This window comes from Bombina bombina, chromosome 6 (genome assembly GCF_027579735.1).
Source record: "Bombina bombina isolate aBomBom1 chromosome 6, aBomBom1.pri, whole genome shotgun sequence".
Classification (NCBI taxonomy): Eukaryota; Metazoa; Chordata; class Amphibia; order Anura; family Bombinatoridae; genus Bombina; species Bombina bombina.
In genome coordinates, this window is record NC_069504.1 from 3,045,683 (window position 1) to 3,064,786 (window position 19,104).

The 19,104-nt window shown below is 44.3% G+C and overlaps 1 protein-coding gene across 1 annotated transcript in view; it reads right to left on the reverse strand.

The window, feature by feature from the left end:
* Window positions 1–19,104, reverse strand: part of LOC128662503 (regenerating islet-derived protein 4-like) — a 168,245-nt gene that overhangs the window by 121,752 nt on the left and 27,389 nt on the right. The window contains exon 3 of the mRNA XM_053716282.1: window positions 10,202–10,339. Within this exon, the coding sequence (XP_053572257.1) occupies window positions 10,202–10,339 (138 nt within the window). The remainder of the gene's footprint in view (window positions 1–10,201; window positions 10,340–19,104) is intronic.

Genomic DNA, 19,104 nt, shown 5'->3' on the forward strand with positions numbered 1-19,104 from the left:
TCAACCCGATCAAATACGATCGGGTTGATTGACACCCCTGCTAGTGACAGTTTGGCCGCGAATCTGCAGGGGTCGGTATTGCACTAGCAGTTAACCAGAACTGCTGGTGCAATGATAAATGCCGACAGCGTATGCTGTCGGCATTTATCGATGTGCAGCAGACATGGGCCTCTATTTATCAAAGCGTCAACTGAAAATATGGCCGAATTCCACGTCGTACTTGTCGCGAGATTGCATCGCCGTAGTTATCAAAGTCTCAAGATCGTAAGAATTCAAATTTTGTGACGTAACATACGATCCGGTGCTCTCAATTCGATGCAGATCGTTGAGAATAAAAAACCTCTGGAAATGTTGCGGAATTCTGTGCATTCGTCGTGTTATTTGACACAATTTGAATCTTTTTCAAAGTTATCAAAAAATGACCACTTACGCTCGCGTCTTATCCGACGCAGCGTACCTAGTTTTTAATCTGCCGCCTTAGAGGTCGAGGATGCTATAGTAGTCAATGGGAATCGTAAAACAGAAATCTTATGTTCGATGCTGCTAGAGTGAAGCATATCACCTAATAAAACTCAATGGAAAGTATTATTAAATATGTATACCCTTTTATAAATACCATTCTCTTCCTATAATTCAAAGATTTGTAAAAAGAAAAGCATATTCACATAAAGGATAGCAAGCGAATGAAAACACTGCACAACAATTTAAAAGATTTTTAAAAAGAAAAGCATATTCACACAAAGGATAGCAAGCGAATGAAAACACTGCACAGCAATTTAAAAGATTTTTAAAAAGAAAAGCATATTCACACAAAGGATAGCAAGCGAATGAAAACACTGCACAGCAATTTAAAAGATTTTAAAAAGAAAAGCATATTCACATAAAGGATAGCAAGAGAATGAAAACACTGCACAGCAATTTAAAAGATTTTTAAAAAGAAAAGCACATTCACACAAAGGATAGCAAAAGAATGAAAACACTGCAGAGCAATTTAAAAGATTTTTAAAAAGAAAAGCATATTCACACAAAGGATAGCAAGAGAATGAAAACACTGCACAGCAATAATGCTATCAATTAATTATACACAATACAAATTAGGCTATCAATTAATTATGCACAACACCTGCATATTTACATAGGCATGACATGAACTCTGATTTTCTGTTTGTATGGCAGCATCGTGGAGGCTTAAAAGGTCAGTCACTCATATTACTTTGATAATAAGGTCACGTTTTTCAGTCAGTTGCTATGATCCTTTTTTTGGATCTAAAATGCCCTTTAAAATTGTGCTTTCCTACATTTATGTCACTTTTTAACTTTGCGCTTTCAAAATACATTAAACTGATTTGTAAATGGTATTGGGAATCACATAAAGGATATAAAACAATATTTCACATCATAATGTTCGACATTGCATTCTTTTTGTTACTTAGGTTTGCAAATGTTAATACAACACTTTATTTAATATTTAATCTTAAAAACACAGTAATCACTGACCTTTTTCACCTTCACAATGCTGCCATCCAAACACAGAAAATTCAGAAATAACATTGAAACTAGAGCCAAATACTCATGTGATTTTCATAATTAATTTAGTTAATTGCACAAACACACCTGCATTTCTCACAGCTGATAAACACACCTGGATGACTTAATCAGATATTCATTTGGACATCCCATCGTGCTCGTCAACTGACGCAAGAAATAAAACAAAGACGTTTTTTAGAATAAATTAGTCAATTAATTGCTCGTAAAATGACGCGATAGTAATCAAAATGTCCAAGTCATTTGTTAAGTAATGTTTGGCGCATCATTTATTCAATTATTTTTTATTATTGTTTGGTGGAGCTTTGAGAATGGACTTCCTCAATGCTGTCCATTTTGTTCTTTTATTAAGGAGACACAGGGTAAGACGGGTGTTGATGGCTGCGGTGCGACAAGGAAGACGCCAGCGAGTGCCAAGGGTTTTCTACCTAAGGATTGGGCTCCATGCCCCCAGTGACCAAGAGGTGATCCGTCGATTTCGACTAGATAGGGCCTCTATTGAGAGGCTCTATGTCGAGATCGCAGACTCTCTCAAGCCACTCACTGGAAGAACTAGGGCAATCCCTGGGATGGTTAAATTGCTCTCGGTCCTCTATTTCTTGGCAACTGGGTCATTCCAGGCTGTGACAAGTCTAGGCATTGGTATGAGCCAGGCAACCTTCTCACGTCATCTGAAGGTTGTCCTGAATGCTTTGCACCAACGCCTAGTCCATCATGTCCACTTCCCAAATACACCGGAGGAGTGGCATGCTGTCAAGCTCCAGTTCTACCTAAGAGCTGGATTGCCAAGGGTATTGGGGAGAGAGCTTGAAAAAGACCCTTAGCGGGTTGAAATGCATTGCTCTTTGTTCCAAGTATTTTGTCCCCTCAAGGCTTCAGTAGAACCAGACTGCGGCTACCTGCTCGCAAAGGTGATTTGGATGAAAATTCATCTCCTGTATGAACGCCATATTGAGACGCCATGTCTAAGTGCTGGTACCGTCGGGTATTGTACCTGAAAGAGGGAATCATCCGCTTCATCATCGTTCCCGGTGTAAGTAAAAGTGTTGACCTTAATTTGGTGCCTTTTTCTGTTGTTTGATTGGTCCTTTATCTCGTTCCAGCCAGACCTGGATGTTCCAACTTGGACGAGACAAGCAATATTCATCGAAACTATTCATCGGAATCGTTTTATCTGATTATATGGTTTCAACTGGATTTTACCCAAGCTGTCTGTTTTTCCCCTTGTTCTATATATAACAATTGTTGCAAATTGTATACTACACTTCAACTACGTCTGATCAACGCAATTATTTCCTTTGCAATATTCTTTGAATTGGCCACAATTCTATTTGTATCTGTTGCAAATATCTTTTTTGTATCTGTCCAAAAAAATTCTTTCAAAAATTAATTGTATATTTTATACTTGTATTAAATTTATGCAGATTCTGCAATACACAAAAATTATTGTGACACTAATTTATCACATTTATTCACTTTGAGTTTTTATCCACACATCTATATTACACTTACAAGTATTTAAAGTCACATCACTATTTTAAGCTTTTACTAGCGCCTATGATACCATAATTTTTTGGTTCCCTTTGGTAATCAATTTATTCTAAACTATTTGTTCTTTAGAGGTTGGAGAGTCCTCTTACTTTTTTATAGGCTTAATAGAGTTTCACTGCGCAGTAACCAACACCCTCCCCCCTTTGTTTTGGGCCATAGACTGCACCCATCTCTTGGTGCAGCCTCCCAGTGGTCAAGAGGAGCCCTACCGGGATAGGAAATTCAACCACTGACTGAATATCCAGGTCATCTGTGACGCCAGGTTGAGGATAATCAGTGTACGATCCGGACTCCCTAGCTACAATCATGATTCCTTCATCCTCCGGAATTCGGCCATATACCAACACTTCCAGGAGGGCCAAATGCCAGAGGGAATCCTGATAGGTAAATATCTCTTAGATACTCTAACATATGTATATGATCTATTTTATTCATTCTGATTGCTAATGTTAATGATCTATTTTGTTTATGCAGGTGATTCTGGATATTTTTGTCTTCCGTGGCTGTTCACACCCGTCCAAAACTCCAACGGAGTGGAAGTGGTGCGCTACAACCATGCACACATCGGCACAAGATCCGTGATTGAGCGCACCTTTGGCATACTGAAGAGCCGTTTCCACTGCTTGGACATCCCGGATATAGAGCTGGAGATCTTGGATAACCAGGAGTATGGTCATTGGTCAATACATCGACCCATTCCTGGAGCATGATGCTCTTGGAGTCCAAGCTCGAGCAGACTATATCCAGGCGGTTTTTGGGCAATAATGTTGATTGTGCAACATACAGTTTTTATTTGTGTTTTTATTTACTTTACATTATTATTTATAATCCAAAAGATGATATATTTTGGATTACTGTTGAGCAAATATTTTCGTTTCAAGGAATGATATTGTATATCATTGTAAAGCCATTGATTGAAAGTGGTTCATTTTGGCAAATGTTGCAATTGTTCAATGTAAAGTTGATGAAACACATGTTTAATAGAATCTCATTAAATAAAAAAAATTGAGATCTACACTTGACTCTGTTGTTATTTGTAAGGCTATAACAAGAAATATTTTTGAATATGTGTTTATCTTCTATCTTTCCTTTTTAAAAATGACCACTTATTTCATTTCTTTAGGCATACTTGCATTTTAGACAACCCAAGTTTATCACCAAAAATGGGCCAGAATCTAAACTTACATTCTTGCATTTCAAATAAAGATAACAAGATAATGAAGAAATTTGTGAATAGGAGTAAATTACAAAGTTGCTTAAAATGTCATGCTCTATCTGCATCAAAAAAGAAACAATTTGGGTTCAGTGTCCCTTTAACGTGCATGAGCTCAATGTTATCTATATGAATTTTAAACATTAATTAAAAATAATAACTTAGCAGGTGGACATGGGGTGCAGATGGAATGCTGATTAGACCATTAGTTTGCCCTCAACACCCTTAGTCTCAGCTACCAGCAGTAATAGTGATATACAGTCTTTTGTTGCAAACATAAAAATAAAAATAGCAAGCACAAAAAGGAGAAGCAAGTTATGTTAAAACAAGCACACTAAGCTTATTAAGTTCAAGCGTTAGTGAATACTGAGGGCAATGTGCGTTTACCAATAATATTGATTAAAGTTAATAGCAAGCATATTCAAGAGGCAAGTTATGTTATAACAGGCACACAGAGTGTTTGCTATAATAGACATACAATGCTATGTGCTCTCTAGCCTCTCTGTAGTTTCAGGGTCACACGCACAAGAGGTGATCAGACACTTGGTGGGATGTTGTATGTGCTCTCTAGCCTCTCTGTAGTTTCAGGGTCACACGCACAAGAGGTGATCAGACACTTGGTGGGATGTTGTATGTGCTCTCTAGCCTCTCTGTAGTTTCAGGGTCACACGCACAAGAGGTGATCAGACACTTGGTGGGATGTTGTATGTGCTCTCTAGCCTCTCTGTAGTTTCAGGGTCACACGCACAAGAGGTAATCAGACACTTGGTGGGATGTTGTATGTGCTCTCTAAGGTCTCTGAGGTTTTCTGGGTCACACGCACAAGAGGTGATCAGACACTTGGTGGGATGTTGTATGTGCTCTCTAAGGTATCTGAGGTTTTCAGGGTCACACGCACAAGAGGTGATCAGACACTTGGTGGGATGTTGTATGTGCTCTCTAAGGTCTCTGAGGTTTTCAGGGTCACACGCACAAGAGGTGATCAGACACTTGGTGGGATGTTGTATGTGCTCTCTAAGGTCTCTGAGGTTTTCAGGGTCACGCGCACAAGAGGTGATCAGACACTTGGTGGGATGTTGTATGTGCTCTCTAGCCTCTCTGTAGTTTCAGGGTCACACGCACAAGAGGTAATCAGACACTTGGTGGGATGTTGTATGTGCTCTCTAAGGTCTCTGAGGTTTTCAGGGTCACACGCACAAGAGGTGATCAGACACTTGGTGGGATGTTGTATGTGCTCTCTAAGGTATCTGAGGTTTTCAGGGTCACACGCACAAGAGGTGATCAGACACTTGGTGGGATGTTGTATGTGCTCTCTAAGGTCTCTGAGGTTTTCAGGGTCACACGCACAAGAGGTGATCAGACACTTGGTGGGATGTTGTATGTGCTCTCTAGCCTCTCTGTAGTTTTCAGGGTCACACGCACAAGAGGTGATCAGACACTTGGTGGGATGTTGTATGTGCTCTCTAAGGTCTCTGAGGTTTTCAGGGTCACGCGCACAAGAGGTGATCAGACACTTGGTGGGATGTTGTATGTGCTCTCTAATGTCTCTGAGGTTTTCAGGGTCACACGAACAAGAGGTGATCAGACACTTGGTGGGATGTTGTATGTGCTCTCTAGCCTCTCTATGGTTTTCAGGGTCACACGCACAAGAGGTGATCAGACACTTGGTGGGATGTTGTATGTGCTCTCTAATGTCTCTGAGGTTTTCAGGGTCACACGAACAAGAGGTGATCAGACACTTGGTGGGATGTTGTATGTGCTCTCTAGCCTCTCTGTAGTTTCAGGGTCACACGCACAAGAGGTGATCAGACACTTGGTGGGATGTTGTATGTGCTCTCTAGCCTCTCTAAGGTTTTCAGGGTCACATGCACAAGAGGTGATCAGACACTTGGTGGGATGTTGTATGTGCTCTCTAGCCTCTCTGTAGTTTTCAGGGTCACATGCACAAGAGGTGATCAGACACTTGGTGGGATGTTGTATGTGCTCTCTAGCCTCTCTAAGGTTTTCAGGGTCACATGCGCAAGAGGTGATCAGACGCTTGGTGGGATGTTGTATGTGCTCTCTAAAGTCTCTGAGGTTTTCAGGGTCACACACACAAGAGGCGATCAGACACTTGGTGGGATGTTGTATGTGCTCTCTAGCCTCTCTAAGGTTTTCAGGGTCACATGCACAAGAGGAGATCAGACGCTTGGTGGGATGTTGTATGCGCTCTCTAAGGTCTCTGAGGTTTTCAGGGTCACACGCACAAGAGGTGATCAGACACTTGGTGGGATGTTGTATGTGCTCTCTAAGGTCTCTGAGGTTTTCAGGGTCACACGCACAAGAGGTGATCAGACACTTGGTGGGATGTTGTATGTGCTCTCTAAGGTCTCTGAGGTTTTCAGGGTCACACGCACAAGAGGTGATCAGACACTTGGTGGGATGTTGTATGTGCTCTCTAGCCTCTCTGTAGTTTCAGGGTCACACGCACAAGAGGTGATCAGACACTTGGTGGGATGTTGTATGTTTCCTCTAGCCTCTCTAAGGTTTTCAGGGTCACACGCACAAGAGGTGATCAGACACTTGGTGGGATGTTTTATGTGCTCTCTAAGGTCTCTGAGGTTTTCAGGGTCACACGCACAAGAGGTGATCAGACACTTGGTGGGATGTTGTATGTGCTCTCTAAAGTCTCTGAGGTTTTCAGGGTCACACACACAAGAGGCGATCAGACACTTGGTGGGATGTTGTATGTGCTCTCTAAGGTCTCTGAGGTTTTCAGGGTCACACACACAAGAGGTGATCAGACACTTGGTGGGATGTTGAATGTGCTCTCTAAGGTCTCTGAGGTTTTCAGGGTCACACGCACAAGAGGCGATCAGACACTTGGTGGGATGTTGTATGTGCTCTCTAAGGTCTCTGAGATTTTCAGGTTACACGCACAAGAGGTGATCAGACACTTGGTGGGATGTTGTATGTGCTCTCTAAGGTCTCTGAGGTTTTCAGGTTACACGCACAAGAGGTGATCAGACACTTGGTGGGATGTTGTATGTGCTCTCTAGCCTCTCTGTAGTTTTCAGGGTCACACGCACATGAGGCGATCAGACACTTGGTGGGATGTTGTATGTCCTCTCTAGCCTCTCTGTAGTTTTCAGGGTCACATGCACAAGAGGTGATCAGACACTTGGTGGAATGTTGTATGTGCTCTCTAGCCTCTCTGTAGTTTTCAGGGTCACACGCACAAGAGGTGATCAGACACTTGGTGGGATGTTGTATGTGCTCTCTAGCCTCTCTAAGGTTTTCAGGGTCACATGCACAAGAGGTGATCAGACCCTTGGTGGGATGTTGTATGTGCTCTCTAGCCTCTCTGTAGTTTTCAGGGTCACACGCACAAGAGGTGATCAGACACTTGGTGGAATGTTGTATGTGCTCTCTAAGGTCTCTGAGGTTTTCAGGGTCACACGCACATGAGGTGATCAGACATTTGGTGGGATGTTGTATGTGCTCTCTAAGGTCTCTGAGGTTTTCAGTGTCACACACACAAGAGGTGATCAGACACTTGGTGGGATGTTGTATGTGCTCTCTAAGGTCTCTGAGGTTTTCATGGTCACACGCACAAGAGGGGATCTGACACTTGGTGGGATGTTGTATGGGCTCTCTAAAGTCTCTGAGGTTTTCAGGGTCACACACACAAGAGGCGATCAGACACTTGGTGGGATGTTGTATGTGCTCTCTAGCCTCTCTGAGGTTTTCAGGGTCACACGCACAAGAGGTGATCAGACACTTGGTGGGATGTTGTATGTGCTTTCTATTCTCTTTGAGGTTTTCAGGGTCACACGCACAAGAGGTGATCAGACACTTGGTGGGATGTTGTATGTGCTCTCTAGCCTCTCTGTAGTTTTCAGGGTCACACGCACAAGAGGTGATCAGACACTTGGAGGGACGTTGTTTGTGCTCTCTAAGGTCTCTGAGGTTTTCAGGGTCACACGCACAAGAGGTGATCAGACACTTGGTGGGATGTTGTATGTGCTCTCTAAGGTCTCTGAGGTTTTCAGGGTCACACGCAGAAGAGGTGATCAGACACTTGGTGGGATGTTGTATGTGCTCTCTAAGGTCTCTAAAGTTTTCAGGGTCACACACACAAGAGGCGATCAGACACTTGGTGGGATGTTGTATGTGCTCTCTAGCCTCTCTGAGGTTTTCAGGGTCACACGCACAAGAGGTGATCAGACACTTGGTGGGATGTTGTATGTGCTCTCTAGCCTCTCTGTAGTTTTCAGGGTCACACGCACAAGAGGTGATCAGACACTTGGAGGGATGTTGTTTGTGCTCTCTAAGGTCTCTGAGGTTTTCAGGGTCACACGCACAAGAGGTGATCAGACACTTGGTGGGATGTTGTATGTGCTCTCTAAGGTCTCTGAGGTTTTCAGGGTCACACGCAGAAGAGGCGATCAGACACTTGGTGGGATGTTGTATGTGCTCTCTAGCCTCTCTGTAGTTTTCAGGGTCACACGCACAAGAGGTGATCAGACACTTAGTGGGATGTTGTATTTGCTCTCTAAGGTCTCTGAGGTTTTAAGGTTTACGTGCACAAGAGGTGATTAGACACTTGGTGGGATGTTGTATGTGCTCTCTAAGGTCTCTAAAGTTTTCAGGTTTACACGCACAAGAGGTGATCAGACACACACATCAGATTTGCTCTCTAGCCTCTCTGAGATTTTCAGGGTCACACGCACAAGAGCTGATCAGACACTTGGTGGGATGTTGTATGTGCTCTCTAAGGTCTCTGAGATTTTCAGGTTACACGCACAAGAGGTGATCAGACACTTGGTGGGATATTGTATGTGCTCTGTAGCCTCTCTGAGGTTTTCAGGGTCACACACACAAGAGGTGATCAGACACTTGGTGGGATGCTGTATGTGCTCTCTAGCCTTTCTGAGGTTTTCAGGGTCACACACACAAGAGGTGATCAGACCTTTGGTGGGATGCTGTATGTGCTCTCTAGCCTCTCTGTAGTTTCAGGGTCACACGCACAAGAGGTGATCAGACACTTGGTGGGATGCTGTATGTGCTTTCTACAGTCCCGCACATGAAAGATGCCTAGACACACTGTGATATTGCGAAAAAGTGAGACAGCACTTAATTATCCATATCTGTGTGTGTGCAAGACAACTGAATAAAATTTTACTTGCTTAGTTTATTGGGTAATTGTGTGCTATAGTACATTTTATCAGTTGCTATATTCCATGAATTTCTAATAGTTAATACACCTCACGTTTCCTGATTACATTATTTAAGGTAGATAATAATGAATAATACAAGACAGGATTACTTTGCTCCATTGTGGGATGCTGTTAATACTCTACAGTCTCACTCATAGGAGATGACCATACACATGGTAGGATGTTAAATGTTCTCTCTAGGGACACTGATATTCTCAGGGTCATACAGAGAGATGACTAGACCCTTGGTGGCATATGATTGTTCTCTCTAGAGACATTGATGTTCTCAAGGTCATACTGTGGTGGGTTGTTGAATGTTCTCTCTAGGGTAACTGCCATTATCAGGGTGTTGCAGAAAAGAGATGACAAAACCTCTCTGTGATTTCCTTTACTGGCTTTCCATTCACAGCAGAATTAGCTCTTACCAACGTTGCTCCCCAGTACTTAACCTCACTAATAAACCAATATATTCCAGCCCACCCACTAAGATGAAACAATGACCTGCTCCTTGCATCTTTGATTATCATCTCTTCCATGCTGTAGAAAGAGAAGACCCATGGTCAGATAAAAATGTGCTCTCTAGGGTCACTGAAATTCTCAGGGTAATGTGGACCCTGTAATGTGAAGAGTCATACAGAGAGCAGTTAACTAGACATACAATGTGATAGTCTTAGAAAAGTCTAGATTCACTCACCTTCTCAGGATCATGTAGACCCGTCCAAACTCCATTGGAATCTTGATTTGCTGACACATGACTTGCAATGATGGCTGCTTCCAATTCATCCATTATGGAGGCCAAGTGTGCTCCATGCCCATAGCTACCACATTCATACTGAAAAAGATATGAGAAATTCTTTTTAATAATTGCTTCATTGATCGGGGGTTAAAAAGGAGAAGATGCACTGTTGTACTAGCTGAATAAAATAAATAAACAGTTATAGAGGCCTAGTTATCAACGTGTCTACTTTACCTGCCTTCTCCGGTCCAATACGCCCGCCTAAGCTCGCCTACCTTCGCCGCCGCAGACCTGCAAAATTTCGCCTAAGTTATCAAAAAAGCTGTCAAAAAGCCGTGCACCAAGTACGGGGCGATGAGCAGCGGACTGTGAGAGTTATCACTCATCCGATCTCGCTGCTCTTCGGCTTTTTAACAGCTTTATTGCAAGCCTGTCACTAAGCACTCACACTAACTACACTGTTCTACCCCCTATACCGGCACCCCCAGGGCCTCCCGCAAGTTAGTAACCCCTAAACCGCCACTCCTAGACCCCGCCGCAACTCTTATAAATGTATTAACCCCTAAACCACCGCTCCCGGACACCGCCGCAACCTACATGATACCTAGTAACCCCTATCCTGCCCCCCCTATACCGTCGCCCTCTATAATAAAGTTATTAACCCCTATCCTGCTGATCCCGCACCTCGCCGCAACTAAATAAATAGTTTAACCCCTAAACCGCCGCTCCCGGACCCCGCCGCAACCTATATTAAACTTATTAACCCCTAATCTGCCCCCCCTACACCGTCGCCACCTATAATAAATTTATTAACCCCTATCCTGCCCCCCACTACACCGCCGCCACTGTAATAAATGTATTAACCCCTAAACCTAAGTCTAACCCTAACCCTAGCACCCCCCTAACTTAAATATTAATTAAATAAATCTAAATAATATTTCTCTTATTAAATAAATTAATCCTATTTAAAACTAAATACTTACCTTTAAAATAAACCATAATATAGCTACAATATAAATAATAATTATATTGTAGCTATCTTAGGATTTATTTTTATTTTACAGGTAACTTTCAATTTATTTTAACTAGGTACAATAGCTATTAAATAGTTATTAACTATTGTTACAGAAGCATTAGTTATTTTGTTGTGAAGAGCTTATTTCCCAGCAGCAATGACTGAACCAGCAAGCCAGCGCCTAAGAAGGGCTCCAAGAAAACCGTAACAAGTATCATTTCATAAAGAGTTAACTCTTTTTTTTCAGCTTTTAGACACTATTGCCTAAATACACATTTGCTGGCCTCAGCTCTAAGTTTAGGGATAACCAATCCCATTGTCTAATCACCTCTGGAGCCAGACTGCTAATTGATAAGATGAACTTGTAAACTTGTTATCTTAAGTACTGTAATCCTATTGTGGCCTGTCAAAGGACAGTGCTCTCTATCTAAATGTGTGATGGGGGATTTTGTGCTTCCCCCCTCTCCCCCTGGTAGTGCCCTGTGTGCATCTAACCTTAATAAAAAGCAGGCTGGGCATCCCAGTCCTGAGTTCTTGTTTGACCCTCAATCGCAGCGTTGACTCGTTTTTGTGGGCAGAAGGGTATCCTAGCTGTACTGCAGCTAAGGGAGATTATTCTATATTTGCGAGACTCATATAGAATACTATGGAAAGCAGCTTCTCCCCTCTTTAGCAATAGGGATCCAGGCTACTAAGCGGTCCATCTCTCAGCGAGACTTAGGGTAACCGTAACATTTGGCGGCAGCGGCGGGATTTTCCTGAATTTACTAGGAGAGGTACAGAACGGATGGAGAGCGCTTACAAAAAATTGAAGCGTACAACCCTAAAGGATTTACTTGAAAGCAGAGGGGGGTACGCCAGCAACCGGCCGAGGAGAGAGCTGATCGCAGAATTGACCGAACTGGATCAGAGCTTCACAATGGCGGAAACACCGACCACGATTAGTGACGAAAAAACCAGGATTGTTCGGGAAAGGCTCTCATTATACGGGCCGAACCCCTCCATGGAATTGGTACAGCAGTTGATGGCGGAGGCGGACGAGGATATACGAGAGACTCGAGCCCACGAACTCAACCTAGCGAACGCACACCGCAATGCTGAAGCCCCGCAGGTAATCATCCCTGTCGAAAATGTTGGGAGGCCCAAGATACCCTATGCGGCATTTCGACCCTTTCTAGAGAGCGAGACAGGGATTGATGAATATTTGGCGGACTTCGAAAGGCAATGTGCCCTGCACCAGATTCCCAACAGAGAGTGGCCCACGATATTGTCTGGGAAACTATCCGGGCGAGCCCTGGAAGCCTTTCGTACTCTGGGTGCTGAGGAAGTGAGACAGTATGAGCTAGTTAAGGAGACACTGTTGCGACGGTACGCTGTAACTCCGGACACGTATCGCCGACAGTTTCGGGGCACGGAAAAGAAGCCTAACGATACCCATATGGAATGGGCGCACCGAATGCGGAGAGCGGCAAATCACTGGCTGAGCGGAAGTAAAGCGGTGACTGGGGAGGAAATTTTACAATTGTTTCTCTTAGAACATTTTTATAATGGCATGGAACAGCAAGGGAAGGAATGGCTGCGAGACAGGCGGCCTTCTACCTTAGAAGAAGCAGCCAAATTGGCCGATGAACATTATGACTCCCGTCTTCACGAACCCATGAACTACCGAGCTCCAGCACGGGTCGAACCCAGAGAGGTTTACCGTGCACCCCCTCGTGCTGAATTCCGAGCCCCGGTGCCCACAGGGCCCGTCCGACACTCAGGACCACCCAATAACAGCTCTGAGCGTCCCAGACCGACTTGCCACCGATGCAAGCAACCAGGGCATTTCATGGCTAGCTGCCCCCTTAATACGCACCAGACACCCAGGAATTACAATTACCCCTCTGGGTCCTATCGTCCGGCCCGGGCCCTCTGTGTTAACCAAGAGGCCCCTATGGAGGGATATGTGGGGCCGCTTCATGAGGCAGACCCTGTATATGCTGCCTCAGATAACCGCCAGCACCATCGGCAGAGGGTATGGCTCAAGGGGCGATCTACTGAGGGATTGCGAGACACAGGGGCTACTATCACGCTGGTACAGAGTCATTTGGTGCCAGAGCACAAGCGATCCGGACAGACTGTGGCCGTTAGAGTGGCGGGGGGGGGATGTGTACAAAATTCCAACAGCTAAAGTGCATCTTGATTGGGGAGCGGGAAAGGGGGCTGTGAACGTGGGCCTAATGGATAATTTACCTGCCGAAGTACTACTGGGCAACGATTTGGGCCCCATGACTTCTGCCTATGCTCCAGTATGCAACAACGAGGCGGACCCAGTGACTACACGGGCCCAAGTCCGGACGGAGCGAGAGCTCTCACCAGTGCGGGAGACACAGGTAAGACCTACCCCGACCTTGCCTGACAGGTTAGGCCCCATACCCTGGGACACCCCAGATGCTTTCGAGGCAGAGTCTAAGACTGACCCGACCTTACAAAAGTACCGGGAACGAGCAGAGACCGGAGGGGGCGGGGCAGATAACGAAACATTCTTATGGGAAAAAGGGAAACTATACCGCTGGACAGAGAAAAGGGGACAGCGTAGGCGACAGCTGGTAGTGCCCCACAAATACCGTCAAGAAATCCTCAAAATAGGCCACGACATCCCCTTAGCAGGCCACCTAGCCGTAACCCGTACCCTACACCGCATTACTCACACGTTCTTTTGGCCAGGGGTGCACGCTGACGTTAGAACTTACTGTAACACCTGCGATGTGTGTCAACGAGTAGGAAGGCGAGGCGATCACCCTAAAGCCCAGCTAGTAAATATGCCCATTGTAGAGGAACCCTTCAGCCGGGTTGCTATTGACCTAGTGGGACCACTGGCTACCCCTAGTCCCTCCGGTAAGCGCTACATTCTTACCGTAGTGGACTACGCTACCAGGTACCCAGAGGCTGTCGCCCTATCCAACATACAAGCGGATACGGTAGCGAATGCACTAGTACAGGTGTTCTCCCGGGTAGGATTTCCAAAAGAAATCCTATCCGACCGAGGCACCCAATTTACGGCTGAATTAACCCAACAACTCTGTCAGGTTTGCAAAATTAAGTCCCTCCTGAGCTCCCCATACCACCCCCAGACGAACGGGCTGTGTGAGAGGTTCAATGGGACCCTCAAGCAAATGCTCAAAACGTTCACTCAGGAATACCGAGACTGGGAACGCTTCCTGCCGCACCTCCTATTTGCTTATCGGGAGGTGCCCCAGGAAACAACAGGGTTCTCTCCCTTCGAGTTGCTCTACGGAAGAAAGGTACGGGGACCCCTAAACCTGATCCGGGAGCACTGGGAGGGAGAGATGGAGGCTGACGGTGTCCCCATTGTGCCATACGTGCTGGAACTCAGGGACCGAATGGAGCAATTAGCCAAATCCGTGCGGGCTAATCTCCAGTTGGCCCAGAGAAGACAGAAAGTATGGTACGATCGGGGGGCCCGAAAGAGAATCTTCACCATAGGACAAAAGGTGTTAGTACTTAAGCCGGTGAAGACAGACAAATTGCAGGCGTCCTGGCAGGGTCCCTACCAGATCGTAGAGAAAAGGGGAGACACCACTTATGTGATAGCTAGCTGCCATGACAACAATCTTAGAAAGACATTCCATGTAAACATGCTCAAGGAATATTTTGAGCGACCAGAGAACGTGACGGCCGTATGTTGTTCCCCTCAGGAAGACCCCGACAGTTTACCCATTCCAGACCTATTAGAAAAGAGTCTCCCCACAGGTATAGTGGCGCAGGTTCAGATAGGGGACCAACTTAGCCCCACTGAAAGGGAGCAGCTCAACCAACTCCTCCAGTCCAAACACCTCACCTTCTCCCCGAAGCCAGGGTACACTACCTTAACCACCCACCAGGTAGATACTCCGGGACAAGCTCCCTTGCGCCAGGCTCCGTACCGAATCCCCGAAGCAGTTAGGACAGGAATGAAGGAGATCGATGAGATGCTCCAGCTCAGGGTAATTGAGCCCTCCGATAGTCCATGGGCCTCCCCAGTTGTCTTGGTGCCCAAGAAAGATGGGACCACCCGGTTCTGCGTAGACTATGGGAGGCTCAATGAAAATACCGTGACGGACGCTTACCCTATGCCCAGGGTAGACGAGCTACTCGATCGTATAGCCAGGGGAAATTACCTGACCACTATTGACCTCTGCAAAGGTTACTGGCAGATTCCCCTGGCCCCGGAGGCTATCCCCAAGTCGGCATTCGTCACCCCATTCGGCTTATATCAGTTTAGGGTAATGCCGTTTGGGATGAAGAATGCCCCAGCTACATTCCAGCGCTTGGTGGATAGGCTCCTGGATGGCTTCCAGAGTTTTGCTTGCGCCTACCTGGACGACATAGCGATCCACAGTGAGTCCTGGGAGGACCACTTAGCTCATGTGGGAATGGTTCTGGATCAGATCCGGGCTGCTGGCCTGACTCTGAAGCCAAAAAAATGCCACTTTGGGATGGCCGAGGTACAGTACCTGGGTCACCGGGTGGGGTGTGGAAAGCAGCGACCAGAGCCGGCCAAAATAGAAGCTGTCGCCAATTGGCCCACCCCCATCACTAAGACTCAGGTCCTAGCCTTCCTGGGCACGGCAGGGTACTATAGACGGTTCGTACCAGACTACAGCACACTTGCCAAACCCCTGACTGACTTGACCAAGAAGAACTTACCTCGACAGGTCCTGTGGTCTCCCCACTGTGAAACGGCTTTCCAGGCTCTCAAAAATGCTCTAATTAACGCTCCTGTCTTGGCGGCCCCAGCCTTTAACAAACGTTTTATCGTCCATACAGATGCTTCCATGTTCGGGCTGGGAGCTGTCCTCAGCCAAGTAGGCGAAGATGGAGGGGAGCATCCAGTTGCCTACATCAGCCGGAAGCTCCTGCCCCGCGAAGTCAGCTATGCAGCGGTCGAAAAGGAGTGTTTGGCTTTGGTGTGGGCATTAAAGAAATTGACTCCCTATTTATTTGACATGTGCACGGCTAAAAAATTCGGTTCGTTTTCGGTTCGGATCGATTCGGACTTTTTGAATTTCGTTTCGGATCGAATCGGATTCGGCAAAATTTGAATAAATTCATTTCGGATTTATTCGGATCCGAATAAATTTGTTTCGGATTTATTCGGATTCGGCTGAATTCGGTTCTATTCCGTTCCGAAATTCGGTATGTTTTTAGTACACTAACACCCATTTAGTACACTAAGTCACTAACACCCATAAACTACCTATGAACCACTAAACCGAGGCCCCCCCCACATCGCAAACCCTATAATAACATTATTTAACCCCTAATCTGCCGATCGGATATTGCCGCAACCTACATTATAGCTATTAACCCCTAATCTGCTGTCCCTAACACCGCCGACCCCTACATTATAGTTATTAACCCCTAATCTGCCCCCCCCAACGTTGCCGCAATCTAACTACAAGTATTAACCCCTAATCTGCCGACCCGATATCGCCGCCACCTACATTATAACTATTAACCCCTAATCTGCTGTCCCTAACACCGCCGACCCCTACATTATAGTTATTAACCCCTAATCTGCCTCCCCCAACGTCGCCGCAATCTAACTACAAGTATTAACCCCTAATCTGCCGACCCGATATCGCCGCCGCCTACATTATAGCTATTAACCCCTAATCTGCTGTCCCTAACACCGCCGACCCCTACATTATAGTTATTAACCCCTAATCTGCCCCCCCCCAACGTCGCCGCAATCTAACTACAAGTATTAACCCCTAATCTGCCGACCCGATATCGCCGCCGCCTACATTATAGCTATTAACCCCTAATCTGGTGTCCCTAACACCGCCGACCCCTACATTATAGTTATTAACCCCTAATCTGCCTCCCCCCAACGTCGCCACAATCTAACTACAAGTATTAACCCCTAATCTGCCGACCGCAAATCGCCGCCACTATAATAAATGTATTAACCCCTAAACCGCCGCACTCCCGCCTCGCAAACACTATAATACATTTTATTAACCCCTAATCTGCCCTCCCTAACATCGCCGCCACCTACCTACAATTATTAACCCCTAATCTCCAGCCCCAACGTCGCCGCTACTATAATAAGGTTATTAACCCCTAAACCTAAGTCTAACCCTAACACTAACACCCCCTAACTTAAATATAATTTAAATAAAACGAAATAAATTTACTATAGTTAAATAAATGAATCCTATTTAAAACTAAAGACTTACCTGTAAAATAAACCCTAATATAGCTACAATATAACTAATAGTTACATTGTAGCTATTTTAGGATTTATTTTTATTTTACAGGCAACTTTGTATTTATTTTAACTAGGTACAATAGTTATTAAATAGTTAATAACTATTTAATAACTACCTAGCTAAAATAAATACAAATTTACCTGTAAAATAAATCCTAACCTAAGTTACAATTACACCTAACACTACACTATCATTAAATTAACTAAATAAATGAATCATATTTAAAACAAAATACTTACCTGTAAAATAAACCCTAAGATAGCTGCAATATAACTAATAGTTACATTGTAGCTATTTTAGCATTTATATTTATTTTACAGGCAACTTTGTATTTATTTTAACTAGGTACAAAAGCTATTAAATAGTTATTGACTAATTAATAGCTACCTAGTTAAAATAATTACAAAATTACCTGTAAAATAAATCCTAACCTAAGTTACAATTAAACCTAACAGCCAATCAGCCAATCAGATTGAGCTCGCATTCTATTGGCTGATCGGAACAGCCAATAGAATGCGAGGTCAATCTGATTGGCTGATTCCATCAGCCAATCGGATTGAACTTGAATCTGATTGGCTGATTGAATCAGCCAATCAGATTTTTCCTACCTTAATTCCGATTGGCTGATAGAATCCTATCAGCCAATCGGAATTCAAGGGACGCCATCTTGGATGACGTCACTTAAAGGTACAGTCACCTAGTCGTCGGATCAAGAAAGAAGAGGATGCTCTGCATGGGATGTCTTCAGGATGCTGCCGCTCCGCTCCGGATGGATGAACAGAGAAGATGCCGCCTGGATCAAGACTTCTGATGGATGGAAGACCTCTTCTTGCCCCTCTTGGATGAAGACTTCTGCCGGTCTGGATGTCCTCTTCTGCCCGATCGGATGAAGACTTCGGCCCGCTGGGTGAAGACACGGTAGAGAGATCTTCAGGGGGGTAGTGTTAGGTTTATTTAAGGGGGGTTTGGGTTAGAGTAGGGGTATGTGGGTGGTGGGTTGTAATGTGGGGGGGGTATTGTGTTTTTTTTTACAGGCAAAAGAGCTGTTTTCTTTGGGGCATGCCCCCGCAAAAGGCCCTTTTAAGGGCTGGTAAGGTAATAGAGCTGATTACTTTTGTAATTTAGTATAGGGTAGGGCATTTTTTTATTTTGGGGGGCTTTGTTATTTTATTAGGGGCTTAGATTAGGTGTAATTAGTTTAAAATTCTTGTAATTTTTTTAATTTTTTGTAATTTAGTGTTTGTTTTTTTGTACTTTAGTTTAGTTTATTTCATTGTATTTAATTGTAGGTACTTGTAGTTAATTTATTTAATGATATTGTAGTGTTAGGTTTAATAGTAACTTAGGTTAGGATTTATTTTACAGGTAATTTTGTAATTATTTTAACTAGGTAGCTATTAAACAGTAAATATCTATTTAATAGCTATTGTACCTAGTTAAAATAAATACAAAGTTGCCTGTAAAATAAATTTAAATGCTAAAATAGCTACAATGTAACTATTAGTTATATTGTAGCTATATTAGGGTTTATTTTACAGGTAAGTATTTAGTTTTATATAGGATTAATTTATTTAGTTAATTTAATG